The sequence below is a fragment of the Elephas maximus genome, chromosome 16, assembly GCF_024166365.1.
Source record: "Elephas maximus indicus isolate mEleMax1 chromosome 16, mEleMax1 primary haplotype, whole genome shotgun sequence".
NCBI lineage: Eukaryota > Metazoa > Chordata > Mammalia > Proboscidea > Elephantidae > Elephas > Elephas maximus.
The window spans coordinates 58,112,779-58,132,187 of NC_064834.1; the positions used below are offsets into that span (position 1 = coordinate 58,112,779).

At 40.8% G+C, this 19,409-nt stretch overlaps 1 protein-coding gene across 6 annotated transcripts in view; it reads right to left on the reverse strand.

The window, feature by feature from the left end:
- SORCS1 (sortilin related VPS10 domain containing receptor 1) overlaps nucleotides 1-19,409 on the reverse strand; it is a 571,683-nt gene that overhangs the window by 86,392 nt on the left and 465,882 nt on the right. For all 6 annotated transcript variants that reach the window (XM_049855014.1, XM_049855016.1, XM_049855012.1 and 3 more), the window contains 7 exons: nucleotides 12,499-12,601; nucleotides 12,166-12,242; nucleotides 10,025-10,116; nucleotides 8,561-8,668; nucleotides 6,698-6,815; nucleotides 5,071-5,201; nucleotides 1,578-1,691 (listed from right to left, as the gene is read on the reverse strand). In XM_049855014.1, the coding sequence (XP_049710971.1) occupies nucleotides 1,578-1,691; nucleotides 5,071-5,201; nucleotides 6,698-6,815; nucleotides 8,561-8,668; nucleotides 10,025-10,116; nucleotides 12,166-12,242; nucleotides 12,499-12,601 (743 nt within the window). The remainder of the gene's footprint in view (nucleotides 1-1,577; nucleotides 1,692-5,070; nucleotides 5,202-6,697; nucleotides 6,816-8,560; nucleotides 8,669-10,024; nucleotides 10,117-12,165; nucleotides 12,243-12,498; nucleotides 12,602-19,409) is intronic.

The following is a 19,409-nucleotide window of genomic DNA, read 5'->3' on the forward strand; positions in this document are numbered from 1 at the left end:
TAGCTTTAGGGGTTTCCAATGCCCTTTACAATATCTAAGCATGCTGGTACATGCCAGCAATCAACTTCCCATCTTTGGTATTTCTTCACCATTAAGTTTAGTTACTTCATCAAGCCTTTTCTACACCGCCCCCACATACTGATACACTGATACTGAAGACCTCACTGATCCATTGCTATAAAACCATTGCTATAAAAAGCTCTTTGTACTTTACTCAGATTTTGTTCTGTGGTATAAATAAATCAACTATTCCTTCATTCAAAGGGTCTATGAACCACTGACATCAAAGAAGGAATATTTGCATTCCACCTCTGCCTCTTCCCTCCTTTAAAATAATAATATATGTTATTTTGCTATTTTTATTTAATTAAAAGACTTTAAAAACTCAAATGTGGAAGTGCATAAACAGAAATGTGGATGTGCTGCCCCCTGCAGTGGAGTCTTGGAACTGCAGCCGGCAGGGAAAAGAGAAGAGGTGGGGTCAAGTAGAACCCGCCTCTTGATGAAGCCCCTACCTCCATTTTTCTTTCTTTCTTTTTTTTTTTTTACTTCTTGAAATCAGAATTTTCAAACTTCACAGAAGAGATAAATAGCATTACAACCTCCCATTCTCCAATTAACTCATCTTTGGAAATTATCAATATCTACACCCCCCTCTTTTTTTTGACACTTAAAACAAATCTCATACATCCTACATCTCTGACAGAGAAGGCTTTTTTGTATTTAGCCAATTCACAACTCCATCACCACACCTACGTATACAATTCTGTACTATCGCTGAATGCTCATTCCCTGTTCCATTTTCTCCAAACATTGAAAAAAAGTTTTTTGTAGATTATCTGCTTGAATCAGAATCCAAATGAGGTTCACAAACTAATGTCATTTTTTAAGACTATAAGTAATGAAATATTTTCCCTTCTATGTTTTTTATAAATAATATGTGGCAAGTTCCGTGACACGGAACATGAAAAACAAAATTTCAGAATCTAACTCCAAGTTTATAAAGATCAGAATGCTGGCCTTAGATGTGTCATGGCTGGACACAGGAGGAAAGTGAAGTACGTTCCTGCTAACACTAGTGTACTCTTGAGAAGTCAACCAGTGTCTTTTCTAAAATCCGGTTCCCCCATCTAAAGACAGGAAATGCACATAGGAAGTATTTGATCTTCCTCAGGAGGATGAAGTGAGGGTAAAGGGTAGTCTTGCATGTTTAAATCATTCAGAAAGAAAGCATTAAAAAACTATACATACATACATGCCTACACATATGTATGTGTACATATATGCACGTGCGTGCGCACACACACACACACACACACACACACACCCCGTCTTTATCTTCATTTTCATCCAAGGAATTCGGTCTCTTTTCTTTATTTGCAACTGGGGTCTTATTATTCTCAGACGAAACATGTACCGTTAATGCAAAGCTGTGTGGCACATATCAAGGTGTACAAAATCAACGTTTCCTGTAATGAAACAAACCTGGTTTTTGACAGATGTAATTCTCTAGGTTTAATACATGCTGAAAAGCAGGAAAAGTTAGCCTCACAAGGTCCTCGCTTAGGAACACTCACCCGGTACTATTGAGGTAACTCTGCCCCAAGCTGCAATCCTTTGACAGGGAAGACGGATTGAACCAAAATGCTGGCAGGCACTGACCATTGCTGTGTCGCTCATAACCATAGTCACTGTTGGGGAAAGAGCCAAGAGAAACCTTTCAGCAGGTGGCAAAATCATCAAGGACAACTTTGTGTTAGTTCACAGCCAACTTTTACTCTAATCAGTCAGTCAAAAAAACAGGCATTTGCCGAATGAATGCCTTCTCAAAATGGAGTCTTTTTTTTTTTTTTTTCCTTTCCTCTGCAGTATTATCAACCCATGAAAATATTCTGCAGAACCCACTTCGGGAAATGCTGACTCAGAGGCAACAGAGATGTCTGGTGTAGAGATGAAGGCTCACTGTCCAGTAATTCAAACTAAATATCTTTAAGAGGAGAAAGTAGATGATGTCCTCATCAGAAAGATACACAATACTGACTGTTGCCGGCCCAGAGAAGCTGTAGTTAGAAAACAGGAAGTGGTGAAAGCCCAACCGTCAGTGTCAAACTCCAGCACAGGGTGTTACACAGTCACATGGGGCACAATCCTCAGTACTAGTGATGCCTTTGGGTTGTTCTTCCAAGACATCTGGATCTACCGAGTGGAGCTGAGCCAGGTCCCTCTGTGCACATGCCATATGCTTCAAAGTCACCGCAGAAAAGGAAATGTCCTTCAGGAGTATCTGGAGCATCCCCCCAAGGAAAAGCTCTGTGCTAGGCAGTTAGTGCTGCCAGTTGGGACTACCTGCTTCAAACCCTCTCCCTACTTTGAAAATAGTCAAAGACTTCTGTTTCTGTCTCCTCTCATTCTTGACTCCAGGCGCTATTGAGTGGCTTGATATTCTTGGCTTCCAGAGTAGGAACTCAGGCACATAGGATGACAACAAATTGCACCCCCACGTGCACAGACAAATCACATGCAGCAATCAGCGGGCGTTAGTAAGAATTGGCCCATCTGTGGAATGGAGGTAAGATGCTGGCACTTGAGGGTTGGGAAGCAGAAACAGGATTAGCTAAGGGGCCTGCCACCAGGCAGTTGGCACTTAGAATTCTCCACATACCAGGCAGATTTGATGCCAGTTCAACACAGCAGGGGAAGGAAGACTTCAGAATTGCTGCCTACAGGACACCCAGTATTCACTTCAGGGAGTTGGTTTACAAATGTTTGAGAATGACAGGCAAAGTCATCCGGGGGACTGTCGCTGGGAAGAGCCAAGAGGGAACACGCAGCGCCAATCACCTTTTATTATGCTATAGGCAAATGGACCCACTGAAGCACCAGCTGCTGGGAGAAGCCCAACAAGGTTTGGGTGAGCCTTCCAAAATATTTTCAGATATCATGCAGTTATAAAAATCTCATTTGACCAGAAAACCATACAATCATCTGATTCATGATTCACTTCTTAGAATGCACTTTATCTAGTGGGATGAGTAGCAGATTCCAAACCCAAATGAACCCAAGTAATTGGGCCACGACTGAGAAGAGTGATGGGTAGAGGAAAAACCTAACTGCTTTCCTTACCTTGTGTTCTCTTCACTCTAGACTAGCTTACAATTGTAAAAGAAAAACAGCAACAACAAAGACCGACTTATTTTGGGACTTGGAAGAAGAGATTCCTATAGAATTGTTTCCAGGAGAAATTAGGGAATTAGAACATCTCATCTCATTTTTTCTCTTGGGTTTTCTAACAGAGAATAAATTTGCTCTCTGTAAACGAGTGGCTATTTGGTAAGGCCAAAGCTCAACCACTAATGTAAAATGTGGACTTTCTTTACAAACCCTCCTTGAATAGGGTGGATGAAAGGAAGGCAGTCAAGGCTTCAAGAAAAGGGACGTGAGGAATGACTTAGAATCCCATGGAAGTTTACCCTGTGAATATATTTCAGAGTGTTAATTGTGGAGGACAGGACTGAGATAAGATATTTTTGACATCCTAATAATGTTGTACTAGCTAAAACAGAAGTATCGGTTTGGGGAGGCCACTGCAGAATTCTTTGCAAATTCCCATACAGCTGAAGCTCTTTCACCCTTTTGCTGAGCCTAGAGAGATACAGCATTGGCTTCTTTTTGTTTTGTTTTCTCACTTGCCTTGTCTACCAACAAGAGGGAGCTGCCTTGGGTCATTGGTCTAACTACTGGCGGCCAATTTTGCCAAGCCTGTCCAGTACTATTTATTCAGGGCCAGTTTTCATGGGTCTACCGTGACAGAAGAATTACTTTTTCTAAGCTATGCAGTATGTGTTTGTATAAGCATCTCATCCCTGTCACTGATAAGTTCATGACCAGATATTTGACCTGAGCGAGCTACACTGTTAGAAATAAAGTGTCACATTGTTAAAGGAATGACTTTGGTCCTTACAGAGGTCAAGTTTCAATTGTTTTACATTTACATACGTATGTAGCAACTGCTTTTCTCTAAACTAAAAATACCCCCCACCCCAGTATATAAGTAAAATAAATAAATAAAGAAGAAAGAAGGGGGGTAAGGAAGAGGAAATTAGATGGAAACAACCAAGGGAGTTACTACCTATTTAAAAATAAAAATTAAAAAATACAAACTTGTTGCTGTTGAGTCAATTACAACTCACAGCAACCCTATAGGACAGAGCAGGACTGCCCTATTGAGTTTCCAAGTGGTGACTGGTGGATTCGAACTGCAGACCTTTTGGATAACAGCTGTAGCTCTCAACCACTATGCCTCCAGGGCTTCCTAGTACCTATTCGTCCTCAATAATTTGTTAACCTCACTGGAAGCCTAAAAACTGACCAAGAATAAGGCATGGGTATCATAAGCCCTACAAGCCAGGTTTCTGCTTAGCAAATGCTACAGGAAGAACACTATGGCACCCTTGAGTTTCAGGAAGAGCATTATGGCTCTCTTGAGCTTAGTTAAACCTCCTTAGTCCTGGTGGAGGGTGAAATCCCCTTCACCACTAGACTCGCCGTCATAGATTCACAAGGCCATTGAATCCCTCCTGGCAGTGAACTCAGAAATGTCTTCCACATGTTTCACGAACAGGAATCAGCTAATCACTGCTTAAAAACTCTCAGCAACACAAAACCTGCTGCCTTACAAGGCTACTGTGCCACTGCTGGGTGTCCTGGTTTCTAGAAAGTTTTTATCTTGAGCACAAACACGTTGGCTTCATGAAATGTCTACTTATTGTTTTCAGGGTTGCCATCTGAAACAACACAGAGTGGATGTGGCCTCTTTTTTTTTCCCTGAGACGTCAGCAAATGTGTGACGATAATTACCAGCCACAACTCCTGGTTTCCCCACATACACACGCACATAGCTGGTAAACCTGGATGTTCTCAAAAAGCAGTTTTGCAAAAACAAACAAACAAAAAAAGAGGTTTGTGTCACAGCTCTCTACATATCACTGTTATTTTCAAATCTAAGTTTTCATTAGGGCCCGTGTGGACTGGATATACTGAACAACTCAAGGGTTAATTGTGCAAACTCACCAGTCAAAATCGGCCTCTGTGCAGACGCAGGGTTCAGATTCCATAGCGCCTGCGTATTTTCCTTGCATACATTTCCGCTCTGATTTCCGCTTCTTGTATATCCTTTTTGCTCCCATGATGCATGCCTCCCCCTGTAAGGAGACAAGGATCACACACAATTGGGCAGACATTTTGGGCTTTCCCTGCTCTACATCAACCTTCAGGAAGATGTTCTTAAACCTCAGTGTCATCTAGACATTTGCAGTCTGCTTTGTGCTAACAGCATTTTCTTTTGACCTCTGGAGACTTATTATAGAAGGTGACTATATAGAAAATCCTAAACATCACCGAGTGTGTGTCCAAAAAAGTCCTAAACTCCTATGCGTTCACCCAACCTTTGTTTGCGAAGTTGTTAGGCACAGTGCTGGGAGGGACATACAGACAAGTAAGAGGTAGTCTGTAACAATGTGCACTGTCAACAAATCTATAGTAATTAAGTTAAATTCTCCTGTAGTAAAGGACTTAGACATTCAGTCATTTATGATCATATGAAAGAAGAGTGCAGCTAAGAAATATGAAGATCCATTTTGCCCTCAGTAATTATGCCTCTGCCCACACAACTTTGCAGCACTGATTTTATGCTCATCTACCAGCCATTCCAGGGAACTAAATTCAGTGTTTCTCCACAAAATGAATAAAAGCTTCAAATATCACAATGCTTGTGTGTCCCAAAGGGGGGAATATCAGCAATGTAAATGAGCAATCACTTTATCGTGGAGCCGCTGAACAGAGTGGGCGTTTCTAGCTGATGTAGCCCTACTATCAAACACAGCATCTTTTGTGTGCTGGAAGGACCAGGGCAGAGTTTGTTTTATCTACTTTAAACTGTCTGCCTTGAGCACCTCACTCTAACTGGTTCCATAACACATTTGCACGTAAATATATTACTTAGTCTAGGTTCAGGGTATGTGATATTTCACTGCCTGAATATGGTGGTGGCTTTGCAGAAAGAACCTCTGCCGTGTCCTTTGAGAGGCCTGCAGGATGACTTCTGCCTGAGGAAATCAAAGGAGAGATGCTTTCAAGGCAGGATTTTGATATGAGCTGAACAGCTGAGGGGCCAGGGGGAGGGACAGTTTCCTATGAATACTTCTGCATTCTCATACCACGAGTACCCTGGAAGGAGGCCAGGAAGCACTACCTAAGCCCAGGGACTCATGGCAGCGAGGAAGATGGGTTACTTCAGCACGGCTCACCTGGCATAATTTTGCTATTTTATGCCTCTGCACCGCTAGATAAAACTGAGGATCCTTTCCTCACCCCCGCCCCCATCCTCCAACCATATGACATGCTCCGATGAATTATGTTTGGATCTCGGTGCTGAGTTGGTATTTCATTCTGAGTTGTAAGTCTAAGCCAAGCACATTTGAATTTTCTCTCATTATATCCTAGCACAATAAAAACAGAAATGACTTCAAAACAAGCTATAAATGTTGAGCTGGTTCACTCCTACAGAACACAAAACACGTCAGGAAACACCACATGGGCATTTTGGTCTAGAAAACCCTAATTCCTGTATCTTAATAAAATTCTTCCCCTCAAACCCCCAAGCCTCGCACCCAGAGCTCAACCCCAGGTCTCCTCCTACCTGGCTGTGCAGCTGCCAGGATCTGTAGTCCTCCTCGGCACACCGTCTATCGAAAATGGACTTGTAGTCCACTTTGACCAGCTGCCATTCAGAGCGATGGCTGAAGTGTCCAAACACTCTGCAGAGCCCACGATGATAAATATAATCACAATAATAACAACCAACAGTAATAACAAGAGCTAACCCTTGCTGAGTATTTACTGTGAGCATGGCACAAGGCTAAGCACAATACATGAATCACATGATTTAATCCTTCAAACAAACTTATGAGGTAGGTACTATTATTGGCTCCACTTCACAGATGGGAAACTTGAGGCTTAAAGAGAATTTTGCTAACATGCAAAAACCAAAGTCAAGTCACTAATAACTCATGAAGTCAGATCCCACGCAGTTAAAGGCCACTACTATAAAAAAAAACAAAAACAAAAACGAATGGTTCAGAAAAAATGATAAATGCTGCGTTCTACGTGGCCCAGGATTACACTTCTAAGGTTCTATTGCTAATGGACATGGTTGCCATAGTTTCCATGATGTTTTACTTCCCACCAGTTCCGAGGGAATGCAGGCAACTCCGCTAAGTATAGTCATTTCTTACACTTTGCATTCTACTCTCCTTACAGAGAGACTTAAGTAATTCATGGGTGGTTGAAATCACTAATTGTAGGTGTGGATAAAAGCCACAAAGTAGCCCTTTTGGTTAGCTCTTTTTTTAAGCTGTGTTTTGTAAATATAAAAATTGGATAAATCCAAATTCTGGAAGAAATTACCATCTAGCTCTGGCTATGTTAACCATGAGCAAAAGTAGCTATTAAGTGTATTAATTTTTGTTGTTGTTTTCTACCATTTAAAAAATGGTAAAGGAGAAATAAAGAAAAACAATAGAAAATGCGTCAACTATCCATTTTGATTTTGAAATTTTCATTGATGACAGGATCAAGTACTTTAAAACCTTCCCTTCCTTGTTTTCCACATCCAATTTCCCAGGGGCAGGAAAATCAGAGTTTTATATTTCAAATACACGGGCCATATTCTGAAACCCAGAGGCAACAGAGTCATTAATCGAGTCTTTCACAAATTAATGATCATCACTTTCCAGACAAGAACGAGCACAAATTCAATTTTGCAAGAACAGATTGTTCTGTGGTTTTCCTAATATGCCTCACAATTGGGTTAGGTAAAGAGCCAGGGAAAAAGAAAATCTTTTGTGTGCTTTTGATCAAGCTCTGTGTCCTGCCTTAAAGTGAAATCATCCTTACATGTCTGCGATGTTACGTATATCCAGATTGTTCATTATTAAGATTTTAAATTTATAGCATTATTTTGTTTTTAAAAGATCACTTCTAATTTCCCCAAGACTATTTAGTTAAGAAATAAAAGGGTTTTACCCTTCTGCTAACAACCCTCAATTTGGGTCTCCTAATAACTAACAAGGAGTCCCTGGATGGCTCAAACAGTTAACACACTTGGCTGCTAACCAAAAGGTTGGTGGTTTGAGTCCACCCAGTGACACCTTAGGAGAAAGGCCTACTTCCAAAACCACAGCCATTGAAAACCCTCTGGAGCACAGTTCTACTTTGATACACACAAGGCCGCCATGAGATGGAGTCAACGCGATGACAATTTGTTTCCTTTTTTTTTTTTTTTTAATAACAAGCAAAGAGCCAAGAAAATGGCCATCCATACATTTCCTCTTTGCTGGAGAATCTTGCTGTCAGATGCACTGACTTTGCTAACAAATTCAAATCTAACAGCAGGAAATCAAACAGCCTTAGCTACAAGACATCTTTCTGGGTTTACTCTCATGTATAAAAAAAAAAAAAAATTTTTTTTTTTTTTTTTTAGATATCATAGCTTTCCACTTACGTCATGATTAGAGTCTCTTCCCCAGGCTCACCCAGAACCCCATCCACAAAAAGTGGAATAGATGTGAAACTGTATTTGCTCCAAGATCTCCCTTCATCAAAACTCAACCTAATGACAGAAAAAATAACAGTCACTGAATCTCAAAAGGGGGAAAAAAAACCCTTTCAAAGGACAGACACTATCACCCAGGAGAGACTACGTTTTGAAAGCACCGGGGGCATTGTTCAAAGTGAGTCTCTCATATGAGTAAGCGTTCCTCATTATATCACAAGGCGAAGTACAGTTAGCCAAGCAATGTGGGACCCCAGTGTGTTAAAGCAGCAATAAGGGGACAGCTCCGTGAAACGAAACTAACACTAAGCCTGAGATAGAATTTTTTTTTTTTTAATTTGGATATTTTCTCAGATCATAAATCCCAATGTGACCCTTTCCAAAATCTCAATCTAGCAGTAAGCCTTACAGGTGCTCCTGAAGAGCAATGTCCTTACGAGGTTTACTTAGATCTGCTGCATTCAGACTACCTCTAAGTGACCAAATCCTAAGCAGCATCCTTCTGACATTGTTACAAATCCTGGTTGGCCTCACTCAATGGGTGGGTGCAGAAGGACACACTCTTGAGAGCAAGAGGAGGGAAGTCTGCAAAGCTGATGGTCATACGGGCATCTCCCTTTGCTCTGTCTTTCTCTTTGGATGCCGTCCCCCAAGCTAAGTCTTTGTTTCTCTTACTTCTGCATTCCATTTCTTAAACTGACGTTACGACGCCCTAGCTGCAGCTTTGCAGAAATCCATCGCTGAAGTAACTAACAGTGGGAGGAACACCAGGTGTTTGACTTTGAACAAGCCAGCTCATGGAGAGGGCCCCTTTCAAAAACAGGTGTAGGTGCCTATTGGAAACCCCTCTGGAAGGTAGGCTTTGCATGACTACCTGTGAAAGACTGATAGGCAGACCTGCAGAAATGACACCCCAACAGAGATAGGATCAGGAGAAATGAGATAGGAGCAGAAGTGTCAGGAACTGCTACCTTTGGGTGGAATGCACAAAACAAATGCAAATATTAAACCCCAGGAGATGTTATTTGGAAAGGTGACTGCAAGAAGTTAAGCTGATCAGAGACTACGCCTCAAAGTACACATATTCATCCATGAGGGTGCTGGAAGAACGGGGCTTTTGGGAGGGAATTGTCATATTTGAAAACTGTAATGCAATTTCTCTCCGATGAGCAGAGGTTTTAATTCGTTTTTAATTTTATGTAGTTCTCTCTCTCTGTATTTCTCTCTCTCTCTCCTTTGTAAAACTGCAGGCAACAATCTCATTTTAACAGAGCAAAGGTGTGAATTATGTTTGGTAGACCTTGACATTTTACTACAAACAGTCACATTTTGTCTGCGGAAGCCTGACTCCTAGATTGGTCTGAGCAGTGTGGGACCTTAGGTGTATAACTGATGGGCAGCAGGTTCCATTACCAGAGATGTCGAATCGGGAGAGATGTGTGTTTCATCGCAACCAGGACTCCACCTTGATCTAGGTACAAAACGCTGTGCTCTTCTTCAAATATCTGGAACAGGAAAACACATACATGCAGACATACATCCATACCCACACACAGCCAGATTTCAGAGGATTAGTCCCATATAAGATGAAAACTCCTTCCCACGGTAGAAATAACCACCCATTGCCATCTAGTCCATTCTGACTCATAGTGACTCTATAGAACTATAGAACAGAGTTAAACTGCCCTATAGGGTGTCTGAGGCTATAAATCTTTGCAGAAGCAGACTGCCACATCTTTCTCCTGGTGGGTTTGAACCGCTGACCTTTTGGTTAGCAGCCAAGCACCACCAGGGCTCCTTACAGTAGCAACGGGTTTCCCTAAACTTTGAGAAAACACGGTTTTATGACAATGCTTCCCAAGGTACATGATTCATTGGCGTTAGGTAACATGATCCATGCGTGACATAAAGGAAATTTGAAATAAATTAGGACTTATGTATACATGTTTACATTCCTTTCTTTTCAAGTTAAGTTCTAGTAGTTACTGGCTTCTGATGATTTCAGGATATTGGATATATTTAGATGGGAAGAACCTTATAGATAATTTACTCCAATGCTCTCATCTCTACAGATGAGAAAACTAAGGTTTAGACAGATGTGGTGACTTGCCTCAGACAATGTACGTAGTAACTGAGGGAGCTGAGACTTGTACCATTAGAGTGTTCTTTCCAGGTCTAATTATTTTAAAATATTTCCAAGTGTCATCAAACTACAGTGTCCTTGTTCAATTCAGAGATGCTCTAGTTATAAGGTAGTTCTGACCAAAATGGAATCCTTATCTTTTAGCAAACGTATCCTTGGATCTTTCTCCAAATGTGGAGAAGCCACCTTGAAGTTAATTGGAGACAAGCTGGAAACAATCTTTAAATTCTCTCCAATAAGATGCACACAATTTTCTCACACTCACGCTGCTAGTACACCCTTATCTGGAGTCACACTACAGATGTAATTGTCTTCCCCTGTGTTTATTTAAGTTGTATACCAAGGGTACACCCGAGGATTACAGAAGTAGAGACTTTCAGAGTCTTTGCCTTGTTTGGGGTGCCGGGAGGAAGAAAAAGCGGTCCTGGCTCTCTAAGTATTCTCCAGAGGAAGTTTGCTTCGAATAGTCCATGTTCCTATGTACCCTCAAGATCAACTGCTCTGAGGCTTCTTAAGCCAGTTTCTTCCCTATCCTGTTACCCTTAAAACATAAGAATTTCAGTAAGAATCCAAGAAGGGCCTGAAACCAGGCAATGGCAACTGGACCATAACATGGGACATCTCTGTCTAAAATTTAAAGCAGAGTGTTCTCGTTGCTAAGTGTGATTACCTGTGCATTAGGTTTCAATTTATAGTGCTACTTATTGTATGATAATTAAACGTCAGTGGGTTATTAAAACATATTTATTGAAGTGTAACAACCATGCATCAGGTACGTATCTGTTATGATTGCTAAACCTCATCAAGTGCCTGTTTTATAAGCCATGGGTATCTAATTTTCATTCAGAAGAAAGACAAGAGGCATTTCAGCTAAACACATTGGTTTAAAGCGATTTCATTTCTATTTTCCCTAACATATGTATCCTGATGGTTATTACTCTGCCTTTTGCACATGAGATTTAAAAATCTAAGAACACCACCTGGGTAATGGCTAACTCAGTATCATTGCATTCCTCTCCATTCTGACTTTAAGGCAAGGGGAATTTATGGAGGCAACTCAGCATTAGGTATACAATCTACCCTTCAGGCTCCACGTTCCCTATATGAAAAACCTATTGGATTTCTGATTTTCCTTTATGAGAAAAATTCAGCCAGAGTTAGTTTGGTTTCCTTGTCACATATAAACTTTCTTATATATAGTTTCTAAATATGGGATATCTTTATTAAAAATAAAATGCATAAATATCTGCTCAACTCAAAGACTTAAGACTTTCGTAAAAGCGGAAACTAAACATGTTTGCAGGCTTTAGGATTTATGTGTAGTGTTGCTGAATAATTCCTCGCTATTGAACCAAGTTGGGCAATTATTCTGCCACTTAAGCTGTAGCAACTTGGCCTGGTACTTTCCTACCTGCCTCCAAGTATTTCCTGCATCTGAAGAGACGAACATGCTGATGTCGCTGTCTGACAATTCAGAGCCTATGTTACCTAAAAAAGAATACATCACCATTAGTGAGGGGAACTTTCTGCAAAAGCTGGACTATATTGAAGTCTGTGTTTCCTGAGATGGAGTTAGACTGCAAACATATCTTAGCAGGGGTTTTCAGCATATTTGCTTCTGGGTCAATAGTTTAGGTGTCTTTCAGAAATAATTTTAGCTTGCTCGTTAAGTTCTAAGCACAGATACCTAGCTTCTTAAAATAAACACCATTTACAGCAGCAAGCAAACCAGCAAGCTTCTTACCCGAAGCCACTATGATGCTTGGAGCTGTGTCTCGACTGGCAATGATCCCTGATGTGTACGGATTCTCAGAGACTTTCAGGTGAAGGTGTAGCGAGCAGTAGGGCTGAGAAGAGGAGAAATGAGTACCATAAAAAGAAAAACTCTTAACATTGAAAGCCCAGATTCAGAGCATCCATCCATTTATCCAACCATTGCATCCATCCACTCATCCACCCATCCATTCATCCTCATTCCCCAAACATCTGGTTTCCTCTAAGTGTAAGACAACTACCAAGTAGGTAAAAGAGAAAGCACCTTCATTTAAGGTCTAATCTATTGACTTAATTGTCATTTAGTCATTCAACAAACATTTAGAACCTTTTCCGTAAAACTCACATAGATAAGTTTTATGTAGCTTATGGAAAAGTTTCACTGACTAAAATGCAGTCTCTGCTATTATTGAGTTTACAATCCAAGTAGAGGACATTAGATATTTCTACTGAGCACCATAAAACAAGAATATTTTAGCAGCCATAAGACTGGTGCAGACAAAACATTATGCCATTCTAGAGGGTGAAGAGACAATGTCCAACTCTGGATCAGGGAAGACTTCAAGGAGAAAGTGGTGCCTGAGCCAAAAATTGTTAACGTATGAAACACAGATGAGCTGTTCAGGAGGCTAAAGGGTGTTTCAGACCTGGGGAATATGCAGAGCAGAGAAAAAGCAGCAGAAGGGTTGAGCAGTACAGAATATACAGGTGAGAGTGAAGAGGAGAAATGAGAGATGGGGTCAGGAAAGAAGGTTGGGTCAGGCTGAGAGGACTTTGAAGAAGTCCGCTGGTGTCTGAGTCACCCTCCATTATGAGACCTTGGTAGTGTCAGTTGTAGAGAAGAAGCTGTATGACACATGAAACTGTCCTAATGTTTACTCAACAATACACGTCGTGTCTGTACCAGGATACTGTCAATGCCAGCATTATTCAATATAAAAGTCATCCTTGTAGGCAAAATGCAGTAGTAATAATAATTTAAATGAAAATGTAAGGGACTTGTTTACTTGTGTGTAAAAACCTTGATCAAATTCTCTGATTAAGAAATCAACAGTTTTAGAAAAAAATCTTAAACAAATTTGCTTTAAAACAGTTTTTGTACTGTGCTGTCAAAAAATACGAGTTTGTGTTTGAACCCACATTTTTTTTTTTCATCTCTCAGGAAGATTACTTTCTAATCTTATCGACTTGGGTTTTTGGAATCACCAATGTATCTCTGTTATTACTTTTATTCTGCTCTGTAAGTCTCAGCCGGCAGATACAATGATTAAATTTATGTGGGATAGAGTAAATGACAAACTAAAAAATGAAACTCAGGAATAAAAGCAGCCAAAACACTGGTGAAATAAAATGGCAGATCACAATAGGGCCTTTTCCTCACTGCCAACATAGCGAGTAAGCCTTTCCTGGAACAAGAATAGTAATAAAATTTCAGGTAAAGCTTTCAGAAAAGGTATTTTCACTTAATAATATTCTGGAACAGTAAGGGAGACAGCTCCTATAATGAGAAAGAATCAGACTCAAACACTCGCCTTCCTCTTGCCCGAGAGAAAGGCTAGAATGGCTATTGTTTTATGTTGCATAGGTCCCAGGAGAGTGTTGCATAACACTTAGATGGATGTTAAGACATAATGAAGCAGAAGTGCCGAAACGTTTCTCCATGACAATTTTCTAAACAACTCCAGGATATCAGGATTGCTCTTTCTTTCTCTGCTCTATCACAAGTCGTTACACCATGTATAAGCCTATATTATCTATTTCAGGTATGCGCAGTTTTATCCCAAGTGCTTTGCTCTATAAAGAAAACACACCAAGTACCACTTTTGCATCTTCTGTGTAACCTGATACAGAATCTAAAAAAGACAATAAACATTTGCAATACCAGGTAATTTTGTTGTTGTTAGGACATGAAATGATTGCTTTACTATTCTGCTCAGAGCAATGTCAGAGTTGTTACTATTGTTGTGAGATGCTGTCCAGTCGGTTCCAACTCATAGCAACCCTGTGTACAACAGAACAAAACACTGCCGGGTCCTGTGCCATCCTCACAATCCTTGCTATGTTTGATCTCATTGCTGCAGCCACTATCTCAATTCATCTTGTTGAGTGTCTTCCTCTTTTTCAATGGCCCTCTACTTTACCAAGCATGATGCCCTTGTCTAGGGATTGGTCCCCCCTGATTACATGTCCAAAGTACCTGAAACGATGTCTCTCAGGAGCATTCTGGTTGTACTTCTTCTGAAACAGATTTCCAAGGCATCATTCTTCTGGCAGTCCATGGTCTATTCAATATTCCTCAACAACACTATCATTCAAAGCCATCAGTTTTTCTTCGGTCTTCCTTAACCATTGTCCAGTTTTTGCATGCATATGAAGCAGTTGAAAATACCATGGCTTGGTTCAGGTGCACATTAGTCCTTAAAGTGACATCTTCTCTTTTTAACACTTTAAAGAGGTCTTTTGAAGCGGATTTGCCCACTGCGATGTGTTATACGTGTATAGTCACCATTTATGTTGTTGAAAAAGGTATTTGCAAGGAATAAGTCTTATTGGTCTTGCAAAATTCTATCATGAAATCTCTGGTATCAGTTCTCTACTAAGGCCGTATTTTCCAACTACTGATCCTTCTTTGCTTCTTATATTAGCATTTCAATCACCAGTAATTATCAGTGCATCTTAACTACATGTTTGGTCAGTTTCAGACTACAGAAGTTGGTAATAATCTTATTTTCTTCATCTTAGGCATTAGTGGTTGGTAAGTAAATTTGAGTAATAGTCGTATTAACTGGTCTTCCTTGTCAGCATATGGATGTTATTCTGTCATTGACAGCATTGTACTTCAGGACAAATCTTGAAATGTTCTTTTTTACAATGAATATGACACCATTCGTCTTCAATTTGTCATTCCCGGCATAGCAGGCCATATGAATGTCCAATTCAAAACAGCCAAAAACAGTACATTTCAGCTTACTAATGCCTAGGATATCGATCTTTACGAGTTCCATTTCATTTCTGACGACTTCCAATTTTCCTAGATTCACACTTCATACATTCTACATTGCAGTTATTAACAACGCTTGCAGCTTCTCATTTTGAGTCATGTACCTCAGCAAATAAAGGTCCCAAAAGCTTGACTCCATTCACGTCATTAAAATCAACTCTACTCTGAGGAGGCAGCTCTTCCCCAGTTGTATTGAGTGTTTTCCAACCTGAGGGGCTCATCTTCCGGCACTATATCAGACAATGTTCCACTGCGATTCATAAAGTTTTCACAGGTTAATTTTTTCAGAAGTAGACCTCCAGGTCCTTCTTCCTAGTTTGTCTTAGTCTGGAAGCTCTGCTGAAACCTGTCTGCCATGGGCGACCCTGCCCGTATTTGAAACACCAGTGGTATAGCTTGTAACATCACAGCAACATGTGAGCCCCCTCAGTACGACAAACTGACAGATAAGTGGTGGAATGCCAGCGTATGCGGGCCCAATTATAAACCACATAATCAGAGTAATGCTGTGAGTGTTCCCATGACATTCCTAAGAAACACATTATCGCTTGGGGGTTAACCATTGACATACAGGCTTAATGGAGGGCCTTTGGCACCACCGGACAAAGCAGAATATCCCTGGCCAAGGGAACACCCAGCTTGTGATCATGACTGGCTACTGGCCACAGAGGCTTCATCACCCAGCAGTCTGGAAGACTGTGAGTCTCAGTTGCCACCTAACCTAAGGATTCTTTGGTATGGGGGACCTGCCATTAAAACAGAAAAAGGATGCTTTCTACTGGCCACTGCAGTTCTGCACTGTTGCCATGGCTTTCTGGGGACCAAGATAAACTAAAATTTGAGAAGAAAAGATACCAGCTCACACAGTGGCGGCAACGTTAGAAATAATCTTTCTAGTACACTTTTTTCTCTGCTTTCACATTTGTAGTACTGGATTGCCCCCAGCTGGTACAAGGAGAAAATTCTGTAGCTTTTTTTTTTTTTTCTTTCATTTCTTCAAGGAAGTTATACAGTCCACATGAATGTTTGAAGACCAAGGATGTTAACTGATTCAACTTCACTTTTTTAACTTTAAGCTTTTTTTTTTTGACCTGCAGTTTTGGAAATTCGTCAAGGCGAAATCACCAAAAATTCATAGAGAGGTTTATGGTAATGGCTCTCAAGCCACTGCAAGGGATCGTACTCTAATTTTTTTGCACAGTTTGACCAGGCAGGAAAACTTTATAAACCTCTCTTTTCCTTCCTGTCTTCTTTCCTTCTTTTAGCAAACATGTATTAAGTGCCTACCACAAGCTTGTAGTCATAGCTGTTTGCTTTTACCTTTGCAGAGTTATCTGCAGCTTAACAGAGTCAGTGAAGAGCCTCTTCTGGAGGCCGTTCTCTTTTTCCCTTCCCCTTTCCCTATTAGGAAGATACAGGACTAAATATTGAAACTATGCATGCCCTAGCAGCTGACTCACAGAGAATGGAGGAAGCAGCATTCATGTCTTAAAGCTGCCCCTTTTTTCCTTAGTTAGACACAGTCATAGGACACAGCATATGATGAACTCATCAATTATAGCAGCAACTAGATCCTTAGTCTTTAATCTTTTCAGAGTCAAGTACAAAGTTTGAGATTCTAATATAAGTTAAAGAAGACTCTTTCCCAAGAAAAAGCAGGCAAAAGCAAGTATACACAGAGTTTTCCGTTTAATTTCTGGGAGTTCACAAACCTCAAGACCTGTCAACAGACTTGGAGATCCTAAGTACCTCTCTCTTGCCTTATTCTTTCATCTAACAAAATCCGTTGGCCATTGTGAGCGTTCAAGAAATGATGGGTTTAATTGAACCATTAACTAGCAACTATGTTCCTAATACTATGGATGGCAAATAGGAATTACTAAGTGATGGTAGACATGCCCCCTTCATGCAGGAAGGAAATCTTTTTAAAATGTCAGGTTATTTGAGAGTTAACTAGTTCTAATACCACTTCCTCTTTCCTCCCAAACTTTCTATCAAGTTCCCATATCTCATCTTTATGGTACCTTATTCCCAGGGCTCTTAATCTGAGCACTGAAAAGCCAGGCCGGAGCTTTCATAAGTAACACGGCAGCAGCTAAGTTTCCAAATAGTATCCCCAACAACCCTTCATTATTGCTGTTCCTAACAGTAAATTAGAGGTAGGAATGTATTACATCTTTTAGTATAAGATTTAATGGCAAATAAGAGGAAGACCTTGGACCAATGAGCTGGTATGGAACATTTGGCCCCTCTCCGAGCCACCACACACAGCCAGTTACAGCCAGTGCAAGGGGGCAGGAAAGTAGAGCCAAGAATCTCCTGGGGCAACTAGATGTTTTGCTCTGGTAGAAAACTGCCAACTGAATTCATAAAGAAGTCGGGGCTTCTCTTCAGGCAACACTGTGCTTTCCCTAGAGACCCAGGGATTTGTCACAGACTCAGCTCAGCTCACATCTTGCCTCTTGGGAGCCAAATCCCGAGGCTTTGGTGGCAGGTAGACCCTGACCTGTAATACCCCCATCTAATTATACAATGCAGTCTTCAGAGAAAAGAAATCCCAGCTGAGCCCTGCAGGCAATCAATCTGAAAGTCCTAAAAATACAGCCCCAAATTACCCTGGATATCTTATTTCTATAGAATACATTTTACCAGGAATATTCTATTTGGGGCTGTAATTCTGAACTTGTTCCACATTTGTAACAGCCCTGCTGGAAAATCTCTTTTCTAATCACTAGTCTGTGCTTTCGATGACACTGTCACTTTCTAAGCACTCACAATCTAAAATCACTTTTTACCTCTTCTCTGCCATCAGCTTCCAACCTAAAGAAGGTTTTTAACAGTCTGGGTCTCCCGTAAGTCAAAGACTTTCTTTGCTATTTTGTGCCTTTAGCAGATATTTATGAAGTGATTTTGGTCTCTCCTCCCTACGCCTCTTTGTCATTTTCCCCTCCTCACCCTGCAGCCTGTTTTCTAAAGCTTAGATTGGAACTACACTAAGCAACAGGGTTAATGACGGAGGAAGGCCAGAAGACTCCTGGGTACCATACATCTATATTCCATTAATTCTTCTCCAATCTTAATGAGCCTAGTGACTTGGTTAACTTTGTGGCCAACCTGAGCCCATGAGCTTCACAAGGTGGATATGATGATAAATCCTTTAGTGTGACTATCAGTGGGAAGGAAAGGCTTCCACTAGAGTTCAAATGTGAAACTCAAACACCACCTGTCAATGGAGTGCCTACTCCAAACAAACATGACACCCATAACAACAACAGGTGTGTTGCACCTACCACCTGCCACATATGATTAGTGGAGCTGGCCATACAGCAGCCAAAAAGACAGCCACTGTCCATATGCTCATGGAGTTTACATTCTATCAGAGAAGATGTAGAAGAGGGTCTACAAACACACGCGATGATTTCAGAGAGTGATAAGGGTCACGAAGCAAAAAGAGTTGGGGAAAGGACAACTTCAGAGGAAGGTCAAAGAAAGCTCTTTGAGGATGAGGTAGTCAAACAAGGATCTGAATGTCAAGAAAATGCCAGAGGGGGCAAAACATCTTAAGAGGAACAGTAGCAAATTCAAAGACCTTGAGGCATTAATGTGCATGGTGAGGTCCCGATGTATAATGAGGGTTGCCCCACGTGGTTTATGCACAAGGAAGGAAGGAGAGAAGCTGGAGAGGAGGCAGAAGTAGACAGGGGTCAGATCACATGGCAACTTGCAGGCCAAGGTAAAAAGATCTGAATGTTAGTCTACCTGAGTTATAAATTCATAAGAAGATTTAAGTGAGGCACATGATCCGATTTTTTTTTTTTCAAGCCCATTTACACAAAATTTTAGCAAAGGGAAAACAAATCTACAGTGAAGGAAGGCAGACC